Raw genomic sequence first — 22,815 nt, 5'->3', positions numbered from 1 at the left:
TATCTATTGGCCTGCCTCTGAACCCCGTGGGACCACTATTGACTGTGCGCACACGCACACAGTTTTGGAGAAGCAGAGCCGTCTCATGAATGAAGAAAAACGTAGGCTTGTGAATCTATTTAAACAAAAAAAAGGTAAATGTCTTCATGTGTTGTCCCATGAGGTTACATATACTGTATATAGCTGTTAAGTAGTTATATTTTATTATAGTAGCACACAAGGTACAGTGGATATGTTTATGTAAAAAAGATCCGAAGCATGGTCCTCTTCTGTTTTAATATGAATACAAACATATTTCATTTACTGTTTCATTGAGGTGAGTAAAAGGTTGGTTGCAGGACCGGGACAAGGGGTGAGCAGGAGGGGCAGCTGCCCTGGGCTCTATGGTATCATGTGAGGTGGGAGGGTGCCGTGAGAAGATTGGGGGGGAGGGGGCATTTGTGTTGGAAGAGGGAATTTGGGGGAGCGCCGGGGAGTAACAATTGTTCAAGCAGGGTAAATTGGGGGGGTTGCTTGCAGTGACGATTTAGGGGGATCTGTGTTGGGAGGGGGAAGTGGGGTTGAGGGATTTTGTGCTAGAAGAGGTGATATGGTAGTTGGAATTTGTGCTAATAGGGATGATTGGGGGATATTTGTGCTAGGAGGGGAAATTTGGTGGGGGAGGAGGGGGTTTGTGCTAGGGGGGGGGGATTTAGAGTGGGGGTAGAGGATGTGTTCTTGGAGGGTTAGTTTTAGTGGTAGAGGATTTGAGCTAGGAGGGGTGATTTATTTGGAGGGGGGCACTTGCGCTTGGGGGATGGGGGACAAAGATTTGTTCTGAGAGGGGGGATTTCAACAAGGGGTGAGTTTGTACTGGGAGGAGGGGGGATCAAGACTCATCCAGCCTACCAACCGTTCAGTGTCCTCTACCCCTCTCTGCCAATCCCTCCACTGGCTTCCAGTCACCCAACAAATAAGATTTAAAGTACTAAAAATGATTTACAAAGCCATCCATAACTCTTCCCCCAGCTACATCACTAAACTGGTCTCAAAATACCAACCAAGCCGTTCTCTTCGGTCCCCCCAAGACCTTCTGCTCTCTAGCTCCCTTGTGTCCTCCTCCCATGCTCGCCTCCAGGATTTCTCCAGAGCTTCTCCGAATCTTTGGAATGCCCTACCCCAATCTGTCCATCTGTCCCCTGATCTATCCATCTTTAGACAATCCCTGAAAACACTTCTCTTTAAAGAAGCCTATCCTGCTTCTAACTAATACGCTGTTTTACTTTCTCCATCAGCTCATCCCCCACAGCTATTACTTTTGTATCAATTGATCCTCCCTCTTAGATTGTAAGCTCTAATGAGCAGGGCCCTCTGATTCCTCTTGTACCAAATTGTAAAGTAACTATCTGCCATTTTGTTAAGCGCTGCGCAAACTATTGACACTATATAAATCATTTATAATAATAATAATAATAATTTATGCTTGGGGGAAATCATGCAGATTAGTGCTCAGTTTTTTTGAGGGGATTTTTGTTGACACATAATGCTCCTGCATCTTGGGGGACGAAATTTGCATGTTCGCCCTGGGCTCTAGTTGACCTTGTCCTGACACTGGTTGGTTGCTTAGTCTTCCTCCACGCAACAGTTTGGTGCAGAGTTATATATTTCACGTTGCAGTTCCCTCGTGCCATGGGGGAAAAGCAGAACCTTCCAAAGAAAGGGAAGAGAAAGAGGAATCATCTTAATAATAATAAGATGGGGAAGTGAATATGTAAAAAAGTATAAGTCAACTTAATACAACTGATTGGATTTTTTTTTAATCTTTGGACAATTTAAGGGATGATCTGACCACCCTACTGGCAATACTTAGGAAGGGACTGTTACACAACATAAACAACTTGGAGAAATCTATGCAAAAATTTTAGAGCCCATTCACACTATTGTGACCATTAACACGTGGTGCGTTAGGGGAGCACATTCACATTGAATGAACTTATCAAGCCTCAATGCACAAACAAATGCACCTGCGCTACTTTGGGGCAATACAGTTGAGTTGATTTTGATAGCAGGCCAGGCACTGCCTCTGACACTGCTGTCTGTTCATGGTAGACATTTCTACTCACCACCATCAACTTTCTTGCATTCCAGGCCATTGTAGATCCCGGTGTTCTCTTTGTTCTAGGGGCATCTGGAACAGGAATTGTCACAGTGCACCCATGGGGTGGTTTCAAATGGAGCCACCCTGGACAACTGAACTTCAGTTCCTCCAGCATGGTAAAATGCTTCTTCGGGGAACAAAATGAGTTCCCATTTTGAAGCACCTTTAGTTTCAGCCAACTCTATTTCTTATGCTGCTATAACTTTTGTGGTACAGTATTGAACACTGCCCGTTCTCGATCTTCCCTGGAGACAAGGTGCTTCTCCTCTGTACTACCCACTTTCTAGAGGCATCCAGCAGCACACTGCCCTCTCTCACAGAATCTATGATGTCTTTTACTGATTGGTAGCCTATCCTATTGACAACTGTGGTGTCTCCTAGTGGCATTTTGTTGAGCCAGTTCCCAGCTTGGGGCCTGGTATATTTGGATTCTAGCAATGGAAGGTCTGAATTCCATCCCGACTGCCAGTGCTTCACACTCCCTAGCCTATAGGCCATGTCAGGAAACAATACTCACTTGTTAAGGAGGGACCTCTCCAACTCCATTGGTCACAGACCTGGTCTCTCAGGGGTTACGTTGAACACCTGGACCCAAAAAAAACAAAAAAAAAACAAGGGTTGCAGGTCACAAGGTGTGTGGTCTCACAGTGGAACTCCTCTCCATAAAGCCAAGTCAGCTAACCCACCTTCACCAGGCCACCACCTGAGGTCAAGATTCTGCTACAGTGGGTCTGCTATGCCTAAAGCTGACTTTCCTATTTTAGATGACATCTTTATATAAAGATACTCTTTACATTCCCATGTTGGAAACCTCAAACGGAAGCTGCTGTTCTCATGGGCTTCATTTTATTTCTAGTTGTTAGTTTAGGTCCAGGAATTTAGAGGACAACCAAATCCATCAGAGGTATCTTACAAAAGTATTTTGCTTTGAAATAGATTTAAAATACAGTTAACATTAAGGTGGACATGCCCAGGGTATTATTATATGTCAACCTTAATTAATTTGTTTTACTGGTACAGCAAATATAGGAAGAAAATTAATTACCAGGAGATCACATGACAGGCACTGAATAGTGGCTATACGTATATATCTCATGAGCATGATGGGGTTGTGGGAGTCTGTGATCATTTGGGAATTTGATAGTGTATGGTCAGATTTAGGTTCTTTTATATACAGTGAAACATCCATTCACATCAGTGGTTTGCTAGGATAGAGAATTACGTTTTTAGTATAGCGCAAAAAACTTCTGGAAACAACATGCTATTTATAATGCTACAGCTGGGGTGCAGACATCAAGACGGTCATGTGATGTTACAGGCAGATTAGAGGAGGAGAGATAAAACCACACATATTAAACCTTGAAATGCCAAACATTTTCACTTGCATTAGGATTTAGTAAGTGAATGTCATTGATGGGAATATTTAAAAAAAAAATCTTTAATAAACTGAAACCCAGTAATATCCTCCTTCGCTAATAATTAATCATTGATAATTACCGGTATGTCTCAATTTTTTCTTTTTAAACTACTATTTAGAAAAAGCAACATACAGCCCCAATCTCTAAAATACAGAACAGCCAGCATATGATCTGGTAGAGTATTCCAATGACAGAAGGATTAGAAGCTTGTAGTCTTCTAACAATGCTTATAGTGGTCTTCAGAATGGGAATGTGTTTTTCTAGAGCAGTTCTGGGGGGCAGATTTGTACTTCTTGGTGTTATACCTGGGAGGATTTGGCTCAGCTGCGTTTGGGACACAGAACAAGGGCTTTGTTTTTTTTGTTTGAGCTTAGTTTAGATATTATGTTAGGTTAGAGTAAGGGATCAGAGGTCATCTAGGGAAGTTGTCTTTTAGCTAAGCGTCCCACCCCCTGTGAGCAGTCCACCTAGCAAAATACTTATCCTCCGCTCTGTTCTTGCTGTGTGGCCCAGGCTGATACAGCACAGCTGTTTCAAAGAAGATCCAAAAAAGTCTGCCGGAGCCCACACACGGGCGGATTGTCCAGCGGACTCTGGTTCCGCCGGCCCAAGTCCGCCAGATAGTCTGATCGTGTGTATGCGGCTTTAGAGGCCTTTGACATATACTTTGACTTTTACACTAATTAGTACACAATAAGTATGAGTACATCGCATTTAAGTCAATGGGACTATACTAAACCATGTGCAGGCAACCAAACTAGATTTTGCCAGCTAGAGCAAATTCCATCACGTGGGTAGATGGCACTGTACCTGGATGGGGAAGGGGGATGGTCAGCTTATGAGTGTTTTGGAGGTCTAGGTAGAAGGGCTTTAACATACAGATGTACTCTCTCATTCAATGGATGTGAACTCTATAGTGCAACCTTTCTCAAGCTTTCCAACACAGAGGAACCCTTGAAATAGCTTTGCATTCTCAGGGAACCCCTGCTAAAAATTACTACATCTACAACCCATGACACATTAGTGTAATGGTCAGTGGGAAGAATGGTCCTTACACTTGTGGTCATTGGGAAGAATTACCCCCTTATATATAGCTAAAAAGATTAATGGTATCAGTGAGAACTTATCTTAGAGGCAGACATTGTTCATTGCTCAAGGAACCCCCAGCAACCTCTGGAGGAACCCTAGAGTTCCATGGAACCCTGGTTGAGAAACCCTGCTATAGTGTATTTTGGAGGATGTGTCTGCAGTTGCTTGATATTGCACCCCCCATTCCACTAAGCGCTGGTGCAATACTTTGCAGACTCCTGTAGGCAAAAATAATAAATGCTCACTTTTTTTCTGCACAAATATGTGCATTTATATATTTTTTGCCAGACAGGTGAATTTAGCCTTTAAAGCAAACTTATGGAGGTAAACAATTTCTCAAGTGGCTCTGTTTATAGCATACCGCTTCTGTTGAATGTTTTGGGGCTACCAAATCTTTTCTATGACATACCAACCTGATTTTGTAAAATTAGAGGCCCAAGCTAGTACGTCACTTCCTATTTACCTCCTGCTCTGGATTCCCTCTAATGAGCGCAGGGCCATTCTCAGTCCTTCCCTCTCACATTCCTTGAATCTCTGGGACAGGGTGTGTAAAATGTATCCTTTGAAGTCACACCATACCCCAGTGGGCCGCATTTTCAGAAATCCACAATTTCTCCCAGGGCAACTTTCACAACAGTTCACATGGTGGATTAACAAGAGCTTTTACAGTATAGCTCATTTTATAGACCATAAAGGAAAACCCTCATATTTTCTGGAGACCCTAAAAATGCCCCCATCAGAGACATTTGGACTCCAAATTACTCACTATTTACAGACATTATGTCGAGATCAGGATGATATTAATACATAGACTTTTTATGAAAACAAATGATTGAGTGGCCCGGGGACACGCGGTAGTATATCTGAGTTGTACACTCTGTTTGCCAATCGGGTTTATAAATTCTCTTACCAACTAGCTTGGGCGTCAGATCTGGGGGAGATTATAGCTGAGGACGTCAGGTTCTAGTGGTCGAACATGGTGCACAGGTTAATTTTAAATACTTCCCAGGTGGAGGCTAATTTTAAGGGATTGTCACGATGGTACCCACAAAGTTGGCAAAAATCTACCCGGATACATCCCCTCTCTGTTTCAGGGGCTGCAGCCAGGACGGAAGCATACTCCACATTTGGTGGACATGCCCAAAAGTAAAACGGTATTGGACAAGAATATTCAACCTAGTATATTCAGTGACTAGACTGAATATTCCTAAAAATGTTAAGACGGCACTTTTTTCTGACCTATCGAGTGAGTTACCTAAATATCTTAGGACTCTATGTGATCTTCTTTATCTTTCTGGCAGCTAAGATTACCATATTGAGAGGTTGGAAATCTCCTGTGATAAACCTAGCCATAGTGAAAAACAAATCAATGAAAAATTAACTAGTATCCTTTATGACCAACAACATCTCTTTGAAAAGGCCTGGAACCCCTGGATCAGATAACTTCAGTCCCCATAGGGGGGTGGAGGGGGAGCCGGTGGCCTGGAGTGTGGGGGATCGGTGTTAAATCTTATTTCTACTCCTCTTTTTCATCCTTTTCTTTCATTTAACTTCTACTATGAGTTACAATTTTGACTTTTGATACTTTTTTCTTTCTGTACGTCTAAGAAAGGGCTTTAAGGTTGCTTTTAACCTGGCCCATGTTTGGAAATGTGGTGTTCTTTAATGTCCGTCCGTGCAGATTTTACTTTACAGGACTTCTTATTTCCTGCCTAAAGACCAGACATGAATATTGTTTCCAAATTGCTATACACCTTGCTATTTAACATACTGTGCCTATGGTGTACAGATAATCTAGACCAGGGATATGCAATTAGCGGACCTCCAGCTGTTTCAAAACTACAAGTCCCATCATGCCTCTGACTCTGGGTTGTGGCTGTGAGAGTCTTGCTATGCCTCATGGGAATTGTAGTTCTGCAACAGCTGGAGGTCCGCTAATTGCATATCCATGATCTATACCATTGCACTCTGTGCGTTTTCTATGTCTTCACCTAGGCTCCCCCGGGCGCAGATGGCTGTAGACAGTAGTTATGATATGGTATAGTTCTATCGCAACTAGAATGTGTTTATTTTTTATAATTTTCACTGTAACACCATAGTTTAATATATACTTGTACTATTTTGTACCTCATTGTTTGCCTAAATTTTTTTCCAATAAAATTATTGGAATATAGTGTTTTGGGGCCTGCAAAGTCACAGAGACCTTCTAATGCATTTGCTGATCAAGTTCCTCAGAATTTAGTGCTGGCCCCACCCACTCTCATTTCAAATGCTTTATTGTTCCATCACTGTGATGGTAGACCTTCCTAGCAAATAAGTAAGGTATGTAGTTGGGAAATAATGGGATCCCAGATGATGATCGTGTGGTGAAAATGCGCTGGGCAGAGTCTAGACTTATAAGTCGTCTTGGTTTCTACTGCAATTTTCCCATTTACCTCATGTAAGTGTATTACTGCAGTAAATTTGTATAATTTTAAGATTTGCTGCACTATGGGTTTGCCCTTTTTCTGGTCTTTACCTCATATGCCATATGAATAGAGCCATAGCGGACCAGAAGCAGCAGCTCAAGTAGAAGAAGTAGCTATTGAAGATATTGTGGCTGGATCACCACGAGGCTCATTTGATCTCTATATGTTTTGGGCTTTTCATCTGTGTGGAGTCATATCAAACCTGGATTGCCTTTGGGGATATTGTGGCTGTATTATAGCAGAGTGCAATTGATCTCTGTTTATTGAGATCTCTCAATCTGGTAAAAAGTGTGTAAACACTGGTGTCATTCACTTGGAGAGCACTTATTGGATTGATTTAGTTCGATATTGTTAACGTTGGGACCTTTTGCACTCTATTTCACATACAGTGTACTTTTATTGATCATTGATTGGTTTTATTCTTAAAGAGGAACTGCAGTCTGCTCCCATAATTTGTAACAAAAACATCATTGCCATTTTGAAGCTTCCCTCAAACCACTTTGTATATTTTATATATACTGTGATTCTGTACTTGTCAAATATGCTGCAGAAATCTCCCTCCACTAAGTCTGTCTGCAGCCATTTCAACTGTGGGCAGCTGAAGCTGCTGCCTGTTCACTTCCTGGATTTACACAGACACACAGAGGCACACCTCCAGCTCTGCAGCCATGCAGCTTTCATTGGCCCTCTTATGACTCATCCCTTCCTGGCAAACTCTCGCAAAAGTGAGAGAGAGAGCTGTGCAGGATGTCATAAGCCTAGGTTAATGACCAGACAAGAAACAGGAAGTGGGCTGTATAAGGTATTTACTGGCAGAAAAAAAAAAATATTTTACTATACAAAGTTAAAACAACAAGGGCAGAAGATTTAATAGATGGAAAGTTGAAAAAATGACTGAAGTTCCACTTTAATAATCTTCATATCTTTGCACTAATTTTATTATTAATACATTGTTGTAGGTAGCTACATTAGTAGGAACAGCAAACAAAACCCCCCAAAAAACCCAGCTCCACTCACCAGCCAGCCTGCAAACAATTTCTCAATTCGAACAATTTGCATTAAAAACAGGGGTTTAGTTAGCACACATTTGCAAAAACATGTGTAAGTTGCAGAGCCACTCCAATATTATCTGCAGCCCTAATTCTATAAATTCTAATGGATAGATAGGGGGCAGGTGAGCCTGAAGGGAGCCCACCCCTCCTTAAAGGCACGGGGGCACACTGGACACCCAGCATTAGTAGGAATAGCACCTTAATTTGACAGCACACCTAATTAGTGAGAAGTGGGTTTACTTAGGCTTGGTTCACACTGGTGCTGTGTAGGAACGGCAAGTGATTTGGAGAAGAATGTGATTCTGCAGCAGTGCAACTCATTTTGTTTGGCTCAAATCGCACCGCATCCGCACCAAAATCGTGCAGGACCCCTTTTTTGCTGCACCAGAATCAGATCGCATGAGTGTTCACACCCATGCAATCCAATTCTGCAAACTGCACTGTGTTTTGCACACCGATTTTGCGGTGTCGTTAACTTAACAGATACACCCGCAGCGGTTTGCATGGAGGGGGTGCAATTTTTATGTGGTGTGGAAAATGCACATAAATCGCTGCGAATTCAGCCTCACACCAGTGTGAACCGGGCCTTAAAGGGAAAACTTCAATCACTGACATCCTTTATCTTACCCCATAGGGACTCTATAGTTTTTAGTAAGGTCAGACCTGACCCACAGACCTGCACTAAGAAAGATAAGCAGTAAAGCACAGATATTGGGTGACAGAGCCTGCATGTGTTTAAATCAAATATGGCTGCCCAAAAAAAACTATATATTTAAGTTTTTAAAACATGAACACTTACCTACTGGTTGGACTATTTATAATTAAAAAGGTCAACTTCACATCTATGGCTCTTACCAACTGTAATGATTGCCATTTCCGGGGGGCAGCCATGTGGAGAAGAGAACAATGTAAATCTGTGTCTAAGTAATGTGTGGTTTCTCTGCGGTAAAGCAGTAAAAAATTACTGACACGTGCCCCTCACGACTACATCCTGTTGTGTTTGGGTTGCTAGGTAACCCAGTCATGTACGCAAGAAACTTTTTTGGTTTCACAATTGCAGTGCAGGATATGGGAATGTATATTCATATATGGTAAATCTGAAAAGAATGCATAAAAGTAAAATCAGTCATATTAGATCATTTCATTTTCATAAAGGCCAAACCACTGGTTTTCCCTTCACATCTGAAATAACTGTCTGCAGTCTGCAGAAAAATATACATAGATTATTTGTCAGTTTCACACAATGTTTTATTATAAATTCCAAACTGTTTGATTTCTAAAAGAAGAACTCCGGACAGGCAACTAAACAAACAGTAGCCACAAGCTAGTGATGCAAGCTGGACACTGAAATTCTTCTACACGTCCAATGTCCTGTACACGCGGTTGGAAATTCCGACAGATAAGGTCTGATCGGACTATCTTGTCGGAAAATCCGATCGTGTGTGGGCTCTATCGAACTTTTTCTGTCGGAAATCCAGACTGAAAAATTTTGAGAGCAGGATCTAAAATTTTCCGACAGCAAAATCCGATCTGACTTTTTCCGATCGTTTGTAGAGAATTCCGACGGACAAAGTGCCACGTATGCTCAGATTGAATTATGAGACCAAAGCTATTGGCTACTAGCCTCTACATAGTCCGGTCGTATGAAACGAACGTCACCTCGTTCCGAATGATCGGATTTTCCGACAAGATAGTCCGATCGTGTGTATGCAACACAAGTTTCGGCCAAAATCCGTCAGAAAAAAAAAAGATTTTGTGATCGGAATGTCTGACCCTGTGTACAGGGCAGAAGGGGCCTCAGGTCCCTGCCTGTAAAGGGCTATTGCTTCATCTGAGTGACTGTTGGATAATTCACAGTGTTCCAGCTGGGTTCTGTAAGCAAATGTGAGCTGTATATATAGACTGTAAAGTGCCTTGAAAAAGTATTCATACCCCTTGAAATGTTCTACATTTTGTCATATCACAACCACAAATGTAAATGTATTTTATTGGGATTTTATGTGATAGACCAACACAAAGTGGCACATAATTGTGAAGTGGAAGGAAAATGATGAATGGTTTTCAACATTTTTTACAAATAAATATGTGAAAAGTGTGGGGTGCATTTGTATTCAGCCCCCCTGAGTCAATACTTTGTAGAATCATCTTTCGCTGCAATTACAGCTGCGAGTATTTTTGGGGATGTCTCTACCAGCTTTACACATCTACAGAGTAACATTTTTGCCCTTTCTTTTTTCCAAAATATCTCAACCTCTGTCAGATTGGATGGAGAGCATCTGTGGACAGCAATTTTCAAATCTTGCCACAGATTCTCAATTGGATTTAGGTCTGGACTTTGACTGGACCATTCTAACACATGAATATGCTTTGATCTAATTTTTATTTTATCAATACTCGTTTGTGAGTAGCCATTTTGCTATTTGTTCTGTTGTCAATAAAGCTCTATTTATGGTAATGCACTAGGTCAGTGCGCCTTCCTTTTTTGTTATGCTTTGATCTAAACCATTCCATTATAGCTCTGGCTGTATGTTTAGGGTCGTTGTCCTGTCAGGAAGGTGAACCTCCTCCCCAGTCTCAAGTCTTTTGCAGACTCTAACAGGTTTTTTTCTAAGCTTGCCCTGTATTTGGCTTCATCCATCTTCCCATCAATTCTGATCAGCTTCCCTGTCCCTGCTGAAGAAAAGCATCCCCACATCATGATGCTGCCACCACCATGTTTCACGGTGGGGATGGTGTGTTCAGGGTGATGTGCAGTGTTTTCTGCCACTCATAGCTTTTCACTTTTAGGCCAAAAAGTAACATTTTGGTCTCATCTGACCAGAGCACCTTCTTCCACATGTTTCCTGTGTACCTCACATGGCTTGTCACAAACTGCAAAGGGGACTTCTTATGGCTTTCTTTCAACAATGGCTTTCTTCTTGCCACTCTTCCATAAAGGCCAAATAGTTGTCCTGTGGACAGATTCTCCCACCTGAGCTGTGGATCTCTGCAGCTCCTCCAGAGTTACCATGGGCCTCTTGGCTGCTTCTCTGATTTAATGCTCTCCTTGCCCGGCCTGTCAGTTTAGGTGGACGGCCATGTCTTGGTAGGTTTGCAGTTGTGCCATACTCTTTCCATTTCCAGATGATGGATTGAACAGTGCTCCATGAAATGTTTGAATATTTTTCTTATAGCCTAACCCTGCTTTAAATATCTCCACAGATTCATCCCTGACCTGTCTGGTGTGTTCCTTGGCCTTTGTGATGCTGTTTATTCACTAAGGTTCTCTAAAAAACATCTGAGGGATTCACAGAACAGCTGTATTTATACTGAGATTAAATTACACACAAGTGGACTCTATTTATTAATTAGATGAATTCTGAAGACAATTGATTCCACTAGATTTTTGTGAGGGGTATCAGACTTAAGAGGGCTGAATACAAATGCACTTCACACTTTATAGATATTTATTTGTAAAAAAATTTGAAAACCATTTATCATTTTCCTTCCACTTCACAGTTATGTGTCACTTTGTGTTGGTCTATCACATAAAATACCAACAAAATACATTTACGTTTTTGGTTGTAATATGACAAAGTGTGGAAAATTTCAAGGGGTATGAATACTTTTTCAAGGCACTGTGTATAGGAAGAGTTGTACCTGAAAAGGGCATCCCATAATCTCCCATCCCTATCCAAGTTATTAATCCTCAATAATACAAAAACAATAAAGTCACAGACTGTTCTCTGACTCTGGAGTGCCTGTGAAGATTCTGTACACAATGGGGGATGCCAGTTAGTTGCGGCTCCTTAGGGGGTACACTATATCTGTAACAGCAAAGGACTCTTTTCTGTAACATATGAATTCCTGATGAGGCTCATGCAGCTATTGTAGACAACAATGGGTTTCCAGTCTAGTAAAGATGATCCGGGATTGCAGTTGTAACACCAGGCTCACGAGCGGTGGAGTTACGGGTAAAGGTAATCGGATACTGCAGACATGCCAGTGATACAGATGGCACTTGCAGTTTCTTGTGAAGCCATGGCTGGGTCACAGGAACCACAAATCTCAATGGGTCATCTTGATCTCTCTAGGACTAATTTATGATTTGTTCCTGTATACTTCTGAGAACAAAGCATTCATATTTTGATGTTCTATAAATGAGACTCAGGATTTCCAGCACACCACGGCACACATTGTTCTACTTTGTAGAAGAATCGTAAAATATGCTCACACGTGGCAGATTCCTTATAAACGCCCTCTGCTGGATATATACATGTACTGTATACTGGTTTTCACTAAAGAACAGAAGATATAGGGGGTTATTTACTAAAGGCAAATCCACTTTGCACTGCAAGTGCACTTGAAACGGCAACGGAAAGTGCACTTAGAAGTAAAGTCGCTGTAGATCTGAGGGGGACATGCAAGGAAAATAAAAAACAGCATTTTAGCTTGCACATGATAGGATGATAAAATCAGCAGAGCTTCCCCTCATTTCAGGTCTACCCCTTAGATTTAGAGCGACTGCACTTCCAAGTGTACGTTCATATACAGGCATACCCCACTTTTAAGTACACAATGGGGTTTATTTACTAAAGCTAGAAAGTGTAAAATCAGGCTCACTTCTGCATAGAAACCAATGAGCTTCCAGGTTTTATTATCAAAGCTTGATTATACAAGCTGGGGTTAGAAGCTCATTGGTTTCTATACAGAAATGAGCCTGATTTTGCACTTTCCAGCTTTAGTAAATAAACCCCATTGTGTACTTAAAAGTGGGGTATGCCTGTATAGCAATTGTATCATTTCTTTTTTTTTAGAAAAACTGCACCTTTTACCATTGAAAAGGATTCCTTGAGCTCCACTCAAGTGACTTTGCCTAGGCTGCAATAATGTCAGTCTGCTGCAGGTCAGAGGAAGCCGTTCATCAGTCTCCTCTGTTCCGACTGTACAATACAACTTGGTAGCCAGTTAAAAGAAGTTAGTTAGAAGTTGCAGTTGGGGGCTGATCTGAGTTAGCCGTGTAAACACTGCACAGGCATCGTCATTTACAAAATTTTGTCATTATAGGCCCAAAATCCTAGTCTCCAAAGTAGAAGCTGACCCTGAATTTTTAAACTGAAATATGATTATTATACAACATTTACCGTATATAGCCCCAACAGTTTGGACAGTGCTTTTACAAGCTAATGGAAGACAGTACAAACAAACGAGCTTATAATCTAAACAATGTAAGAGAGCTTACTGTTTAAAGGGGTTGTCAAGGTTCGCGTTTTTTTCCTTTAACCACTTCAGCCCCGGGAGAATTTACCCCCTCTCTGACCAGAGCACTTTTTGCGAAATGGCACTGCGCCTCTTTAACTGACAATTGCGCGGCCATGTAATGTTTCATCCAAACAAAACTGACCTTTTTTTCCCACAAATAGAACTTTCTTTTGGTGATATTTGATCACCTCTGCATTTTTTATTTTTTGCGATATGAACAAAAAAAGAGCGACAATTTGGAAAAAAAACTATATTTTTTTTACTTTTTTTTCTATAATAAATATCCCCAAAAAATATATAAAAAACTATGTTCTTTCTCAGTTTAGGCAGATATGTATTCTTCTACATATTTTTGGTAAAAAAAAAAAAAAAAAAAAACCAATAAGTGTATATTGATTAGTTTGTGCAAAAGTTTTAGCGTCTACAAAATAGGGGATAGATTTATGGCATTTTGATGATTTTAGTAATGGCGGCGATCTGCAACTTTCATTGTGACTGCAACATTATGGCGGGCACATCAGACACTTTTGACACTATTTTGGGACCATTGGCATTTATACAGCGATTAGTGCTATAAAAATGCACTGATTACTGTATAAATGACACTGGGAAGGGGTTAAACACTAGGGGGCGATCAAGGGGTTATGTGTGTCCTAGGGAGTGATTCTAACTGTGGGGGGGATGGGCTACCACTGACATGACAGCGATCACTGTTTCCGATGACAGGGACCAGTGATCTCTGTCATGTCACTAGGCAGAACAGGGAAATGCCTTGTTTACATAGGGATCTCCCAGTTCTGCAGCTCCATGACACGATCGCGGGACACTGCTGGACAACTAGTCTGCAGGACCCACGGGAACGGTCACGGAGTATGCGGCGCGCACACCCACAATGCCGTGTCTTAAAGGGGATGTACAGGTATGCCCATTTGCGCAGCCGTGCCATTGTGCCGACGTATATCTTTGTGCACTGGTCGGCAATCGGTTAAAAATAACAAACATGTTATACTTACCTGCTCATGCCAGTGTTTTGCACAGAGCAGCCTTGACCCTCCTCTTCTGGGGTGCCCCGCCGGCGCTCCTGGCTTGTCCCCTCCATTGTGTGCCCCCATGGAGAGCAGTTTTCCCTGGAAGCACCCATGCATGTTCGTTCCTGAGTCCCACTGCTGCGTCCATTGACACAGACAGCGGGACTCAGCCCGCGCCCCCGCGTCTCTGGATTTGATTGACAGCAGCGGAAGCCAATGGCTCCTGCTTCTATTAATCTGTCCAGTGGTTAGAGAGACAGCAGCTAAAGCCTCTGTGCTTGTGCCCATTGCTGGAACAGATCGGGCGCAGGTAAATAAAAGGGGGGCTCTGGGGGGCAGCTGCAGCAAAAAAGTTTTTTCACGTAGAGAATGCATTTAGGTGAAAAACCTTGAGACTTTACACTCCCTTTAAGCCTTGTTCACATGGGCATATTGTAGCATATGCCCGTGAAAGGGCCACGTATGCCCTTACTGAGATGTACAGTTGTTTGTTGCATCAATGTGCAGGCAGTCCCAGTTATTTCCATTGGGATGCTATGGCTGCATGGACTGCTGCTGAAAGTTGCGTGGGAACGTGGTCCGAATGGAGACAGTGTGTGTGTTAGGGCCACACACCTGCACTCTGGGCAAAGATGGCTCTTGCACGGACATACGCTATAGTACACCCATGTAAAAGAAATTTAAAAGGAGAGGCAAGAAATACAAAAATAGCTGTGAAGGGATGAATTGATGGAGAAAGTTAAAGTTCAGTATGTATGTAGGGGTGGGATAAGCTTCCCTGAAGAGAGGAGTTTTCAGGGATTGCCTAAAGACAGACAGCGTAGTGGATAGATGGAGAGATTGGGAAGGGAGTTCCAGAGGATGGAGAAGTCATGCAGATGAGCATGGGAGGAGGTGATGAGGGAGCTAATATTTCCTGAGCAAAGATGAATTTGTCCATCTGGTTAGAAAGATGAATGCATGGGGTAATACTGCCATCTCTGTTAACCATATTAAATATATTGGGGATTTTTTCCCCTCCTATAATCTAAAGAAAGACATACTGCAAGGGAATTGACTTCTTTCCAATATGACCTCATTACTGTATATGCATCTGTGTATGACTGTACTAGAGGGGGCGATTCATTGTCAGCTCCCGACTGATGTGGTAGTATACACGGGCCAAATGTCTGTGGGTTTAATAGAAACTGGCCGACATTTGTCCGGTGTGTATGGCAGCTGGTCCGACAGGAGCCATTTGTTGGACTGAGAGCGCTGACACCAGAACACAATTGCACAGCAGGGGAGATTGCTGTACTAACGCCAGATTGTTAGTACAGCGGCTCCGACCTGTCAGGTTTTTTTTCTTCTGTTCAATCCAGCGTCAAAAAACTAGTAGTGTGTATGAGGCTTTAGTAAGGTGCAGCGTATAAAATGTCAGTGCTCTATAATTGAATACAGTCATGGGATTCGAATGCATCGTTTGTTTGCTCACCTCGCTTGTGTTTCTTTTGGTTGCAGGTTGGCCGTTATAGAGGATCTATAAAGGATTACCCTGACTTTGATGCCAGCCAAGATGCTGATACCCTCTATAAAGCCATGAAGGGGTTTGGTGAGTGATACATATTAATGTAATTTCACAAAATAATAGTAACTAAACATAATGGTACTATAATGAGAACAATGATCATTTCCTCACTATAGTGCTAAGTGATGTCATTTACTTTATCTATAAGTGGCTATTCATTGAACATTTTGAACACTAAGGTTGCATCTATCCATAAGTGGGTAAGGTAAAAAACTAGAGGAGTCTTGGTGCCGCCAGATCAGAATATAAGTCTACAATATAGATCAGAATATAAGTCTACAATATAGATCAGAATGTACGTCTACAATATAGATCAGAATATAAGTCTACAATATAGATCAGAATGTAAGTCTTCAATATAGATCAGAATGTACGTCTACAATATAGATCAGAATATAAGTCTACAATATAGATCAGAATATAAGTCTACAATATAGATCAGAATGTACGTCTACAATATAGATCAAAATGTAAGGCTACAATATAGATCAGAATGTAAGTCTACAATATAGATCAGAATGTACGTCTACAAGATAGATCAGAATGTAACGCTACAATATAGATAAGTCTACAATATAGATCAGAATGTAAGTCTACAATATAGATCAGAATGTAAGTCTACAATATAGATCAGAATGTAAGTCTACAATATGGATCAGAATGTAAGTCTACAATATAGATCAGAATATAAGTCTACAATATGGATCAGAATGTAAGTCTACAATATAGATCAGAATGTAAGTCTACAATATAGATCAGAATGTAAGTCTACAATATAGATCAGAATGTAAGTCTACAATATGGATCAGAATGTAAGTCTACAATATGGATCAGAATGTAAGTCTACAATATAGATCAGAATGTAAGTCTACAATATGGATCAGAATATAAGTCTACAATATGGATCAGAATGTAAGTCTACTATATAGATCAGAATGTAAGTCTACAATATAGATCAGAATGTAAGTCTACAATATGGATCAGAATGTAAGTCTACAATATGGATCAGAATGTAAGTCTACTATATAGATCAGAATGTAAGTCTACAATATAGATCAGAATGTAAGTCTACAATATAGATCAGAATGTAAGTCTACAATATTTATATAGATCAGAACGTAAATCTACAATATAGATCAGAATGTAAGTCTACAATATTTATATAGATCAGAACGTAAATCTACAATATAGATCAGAATGTAAGTCTACAATATTTATATAGATCAGAACGTAATTCTACAATATAGATCAGAACGTAATTCTACAATATAGATCAGAACGTAAGTCTACAATATGGATCAGAACGTAAGTCTACAATATAGATCAGAATGTAAGTCTACAATATGGATCAGAATGTAAGTCTACAATATGGATCAGAATGTAAGTCTACAATATGGATCAGAATGTAAGTCTACAATATGGATCAGAATGTAAGTCTACAATATAGATCAGAATGTAAGTCTACAATATAGATCAGAATGTAAGTCTACAATATTTATATAGATCAGAACGTAAATCTACAATATAGATCAGAATGTAAGTCTACAATATTTATATAGATCAGAACGTAAATCTACAATATAGATCAGAATGTAAGTCTACAATATTTATATAGATCAGAACGTAATTCTACAATATAGATCAGAACGTAATTCTACAATATAGATCAGAATGTAAGTCTACAATATGGATCAGAACGTAATTCTACAATATAGATCAGAATGTAAGTCTACAATATGGATCAGAACGTAATTCTACAATATAGATCAGAATGTAAGTCTACAATATGGATCAGAACGTAAGTCTACAATATAGATCAGAATGTAAGTCTACAATATGGATCAGAATGTAAGTCTACAATATGGATCAGAATGTAAGTCTACAATATAGATCAGAACGTAAATCTACAATATAGATCAGAATGTAAGTCTACAATATTTATATAGATCAGAACGTAATTCTACAATATAGATCAGAATGTAAGTCTACAATATAGATCAGAATATACTGTACTGTATATTTAAAAGCAGTCTTGCTCAACAAATCAGGTTCGGATTTGATTTGAGAGATAGATTTTCTGTGGAAACAGATCTTTCTGTGCCTGGCCACAGCCTCAGATCTCCAATCTGCTTGCCATAAAAACAAATGTCAGGGAAACAGCCAAAGAGTACATAAATGAAATAAATATACAGTTTATGAGTGGCTGTGCGGGTGCTGATAGCTAGGCAACCCTGGATGTAAGTACAACGGTGGGGACCAGGAGAAGGGCAAGGTGCCCGGTGTTAGTTCACCTTTACAGAAATATAAAGGTGATCTAACACTTTCATTTATATCTGGAGTCTAGCTTTAAAAGCAGAGTAAGAAAAATGACTTTTGTTTGGATACTTAGACAAATAGTACATTTTCACACAAATTGTCTGCTTCAAAATATTGAAAGAAAGATTTATCTGGAATCTGATTGCTTGCTGTGGGCAATTCTATTTTATAAATGAATTGACTTACTGACATATTGACTGTATGGACAAGAACTGCAGCAGCTGTAATAATAAACAGTTAAATACTGGGTGAGGGTAAAATAAAGGCAGCATTGTGTTCTGTGGTCTCTGAGCTGACCTCTACATGCATTTAAAGCTAACATGAGTAGCTTAGGTCTGGGTAAGAAAATAAATCTGGTTTGTGTTACGTTAACTTTCAGTACGTCATAGCAATCCCTTATAATAGTCTGTAAAACATGGTAGGACTTTCTAAGATTCATAAAGTCATAAAAGCCCAGATCCATATGTGTATTCATCTTGAATAGGGATGAGCCGAACACCCCCCGGTTCGGTTCGCACCAGAACTTGCGAACGACCCCCGCGTTCGGTACGAACGTTAGAACCCCATTGAAGTCTATGGGACTCGAACGTTCGAATTGGAAAGTGCTAATTTTAACGGCTAATATGCAAGATAGTGTCCTAAAAAGGGTTTGGGGACCTGCCTCCTGCCTCAGGGGACATGGGTCACTGCAAAAAAAAGTTTTAAAAACTGCCGTTTTGGCGGGAGCACTGATTGTAATGACGATTAAAGTGAAAAAAAAAGTGAAATATTCCTTTAAATATGGTGCCTGGGGGGTGTCTGTAGTATGCCTGTGAAGTGCCACGTGTTTCCCGTGTTTAGAACAGTCCCTGCACAAAATGACATTAAACGGAAATAACACCATTTAAAACTGCTTGCGGTTTTAATGTTATATCTGGTTCCTGCAATATGGTTGAAAATCATTGAGAAACATGGCATGGGTAGCCCTCCCTGCCCATTACCAGCCTATTTGGGTCTTGTACGCATATTAAGGGGAACCCCGTACCCATATTAAAAAAAGGAAATGCGTGTGGCCCCCAGGCCTTATATACTCAGAACAGCAGTATACAGGCGGTGCAAACAAGACAGGGACTGTGTAGGTTTGTTGTGTTAAGTTGAATCTGTTTGTCATTTTCAACCGGTACATTTTTAAAGTGTAGCTCCAGTCAAAAAAACTATCTTTAAGCTTTTTGGAAAACATAGGGAAGGGTTATCACCCCTGTATAATTTGTTTTGTCGTCCATCTTTTTTCATCTCACTTGCTGCTGTCTCCTTGCGTTTGCAAGTAGGAGATGTTTGTAAGTTGGATGTTTGAAAGTAGGGGCCTGCCCTATATTATAGCGGTATGTACTGGGTACAGAGCACGCAGACAGCACGCACTATCTCCTAACACTACTGACTGCAAGCTCTATTATTAACCACTTGTTAGCCCAATGTTTGCATAATTTTTTTTTACTGGTTACATGTTTTGAGTTGCAGAGGAGGTCTAGGACTAGAATTATTGCTCTCGCTCTAACATTCTCGGCGATACCTCACATGTGTGGCACATGCGAGCACATGGGGACATTGGCCCTTTAATTTTTATTTTATTTTTTTATTGTTCATTTTACTTTATTTATTTTAGTTTGACATTTTTTTCCCCAAAAATATATTTTTGATCACTTTTATTCCTATTACAAGAAATGTAAACATCCCTTGTAATAGGAATATGGGGTGACAGGTCCTCTTTACAGTGAAATCTGGGGGGTCAATATCTCACCTCTAGGCTGGGAAGCCTGAAATAAAAAATAAAAAAAAGATTCTGGCTTTGATCGTACTGGCGAGTTGGTAGAAGCACCGGAGGGCGGTGAGGGGTGGGGGGCGTCTATGGCTGGGTATTTCAGGGTATCACCGAGTATGGCTGGGTATCTCTGAGTATGGCTGGGTATGGCAATTTATGGCAGGGTATTACAGAGTATTGGCGGGGTATTGGCGGGGTACTACAGAGTAATAGCAGGGTACTGCAGAGTATTGGGGGGTACTACAGAGTAATGGCAGGGTACTGCAGAGTATTGGGGGTACTGCAGAGTAATGGCGGGTACTGCAGAGTAATGGCGGGTACTGCAGAGTATTGGGGGGTACTGCAGAGTAATGGGGGTTACTGCAGAGTAATGGGGGGTACTGCAGAGTATTGGGGGTACTGCAGAGTAATGGCGGGTACTGCAGAGTAATGGCGGGTACTGCAGAGTATTGGGGGGTACTGCAGAGTAATGGGGGTTACTGCAGAGTAATGGGGGGTACTGCAGAGTAATGGCAGGGTACTGCACTGCAGAGTAATGGCAGGGTACTGCACTGCAGAGTAATGGCGGGGTACTGCAGAGTAATGGCAGGGTACTGCAGAGTATGCACTGGTATTGCAGAGTATTGGCAGGGAATTGAGGGGTTAAAGTCGGTGAGCAGCGATGTGGGCACTGCAGATGCAGCCCACATCGCTGCTGACACCGATCTCTTTCCCCTCCGCTGTACCGATCGGTACAGAGAGGGGAGGGAGGAACAGGTTTGTTTCCAAGTGATCACTCCGTCATTTGACGGAGCAATCACGTGGTAAACGGCCGCTATGAGCGGCCGTTTACCGTGATGCGACCCGGCGGTCACGGATGCTCTCGAGTGCGCACACCTCGGGGCACGCGAGAGCAGAATTCTGGGAGGCCGTTAATTAACGGCCTCTCAGAGTTAAACAACCCCCCTGAAGCCGTTAATCGGCAATGGGCAGTTGTTAAGTGGTTAAAGCTAGATCACTAGCTATATAGGTGAGGTGAATATAGTGGTGTATACTGCAGTCAGGGCACAGACAACAACCACTACACAGCAGCAAGATAGGAAATCAGCCAAAAACGATTGGTGTGTACTGTGTTGAAGGTACACAGAACACCCACTGCTTCAGATGCTAAGTAACACACTACACGAGGCCGCCTCAAAGGCGGCCTTATATAGTGTGGGGCGTGCACTACACAGCCTGAGCTATGATTGGCCACAGGCAGGATGCCTGTGGCCAATCATGGCTCTCCTCGCTGCCGGCGCTGCGATTGGCCAAGCATGCGGGGTCACAGTGCATGCTTGGCCAATCATGGGGCAGCAATGCACTGCGCCACCGCAGTGCATTGTGGTCCGCGCGCGCGTCACTCGAATTTTGACGCGAACGGCCCAAACGTTCGGAATTCGCCGAACGGCCGAACAGCCAATGTTCGAGTCGAACGTACGTTCGACTCGAACACGAAGCTCATCCCTAATCTTGAACATTAAACAAAGTCAAAGTGATGGCAAACACTATGAAACCATATACAGTATCTCACAAAAGTGAGTACATCCCTCACATTTTGTAAATATTTTATTATAACTTTTCATGTGACAACACTGAAGAAATTACACTTTGCTACAATGTAAAGTAGTGAGTGTACAGCTTGTATAACAGTGTAAATTTGCTGTCCCCTCAAAATAACTCAACACACACAGCCATTCATGTCTAAACTGCTGGCAACAAAAGTGAGTACACCCCTAAGTGAAAATGTCCAAATTGGGCCCAAAGTGTCAATATTTTGTGTGGCCATCGTTATTTTCCAGCAATGCCTTAACCCTCTTGGGCATGGAGTTCACCAGAACTTCACAGGTTGCCACTGGAGTCCTCTTCCACTCCTCTATGACGACATCACGGAGATGGTGGATGTTAGATACCTTTCCCTCCTCCACCTTCCTTTTGAAGATGCCTCACAGATGCTCAATAGGGTTTAGGTCTGGGGACATGCTTGGCCGGTCCATCACCTTTACCCTCAGCTTCTTTAGTAAGGCAGTGGCTGTCTTGGAGGTGTGTTTGGGGTCGTTAGCATGGTGGAATACTGCCCTGAGGCCCAGTCTCCGAAGGGAGGGGATCATGCTCTGCTTCAGTATGTCACAGTACATGTTGGCATTCATGGTTCCCTCAATGAACTGTAGCTCCCCAGTTCCAGCAGCAGACCATGACATTCCCACCACCATGCTTGACTGTAGGCAAGACACACTTGTCTTTTGTACTACTCACCTGGTTGCCACCATACACACTTGACACCATTTGAACCAAATACATTTATCTTGGTCTCATCAGACCACATGACATGGTTCCAGTAATCCATGTCCTTAGTCTGCCTGTTTTCAGCAACCTGTTTTCGGGCTTTCTTGTGCATCAGCTTTAGAAGAGGCTTCCTTCTGGGATGACAGCTATGCAGACCAATTGGATGCAGCGTGTGGCATATGGTCTGAGCACTGATAGGCTGACCCCCCCCCACCCACCCCTCCAACCTCTGCAGCAATGCTGGCGGCACCCATACGTCTATTTCCTAAAGACAACCTTTGGATTTGGCGCTGAAAATGTGCACCCTCCTTTGGGCAATCACAGCGAGGTCTAATCTGAGTGGAACCTGTCCTGTTAAACCGCTATATTGTCTTGGCCACTGTGCTGCAGCTCAGTT

The 22,815-nt window shown here is 41.8% G+C and overlaps 1 protein-coding gene across 1 annotated transcript in view; it reads left to right on the top strand.

The window, feature by feature from the left end:
* ANXA6 (annexin A6) overlaps positions 1-22,815 on the top strand; it is a 150,505-nt gene that overhangs the window by 48,329 nt on the left and 79,361 nt on the right. Inside the window, exon 3 of the mRNA XM_077468324.1 lies at positions 15,934-16,024. Within this exon, the coding sequence (XP_077324450.1) occupies positions 15,934-16,024 (91 nt within the window). The remainder of the gene's footprint in view (positions 1-15,933; positions 16,025-22,815) is intronic.

Source organism: Lithobates pipiens, unplaced genomic scaffold (assembly GCF_037356315.1).
Source record: "Lithobates pipiens isolate NorthernLeopardFrog02 unplaced genomic scaffold, aLitPip1_a1.2 Scaffold_8, whole genome shotgun sequence".
NCBI classification, from domain to species: domain Eukaryota; kingdom Metazoa; phylum Chordata; class Amphibia; order Anura; family Ranidae; genus Lithobates; species Lithobates pipiens.
The sequence above is the reverse complement of the archived record's forward strand: the minus strand, read 5'-3'. Positions and strand labels throughout refer to the sequence as shown.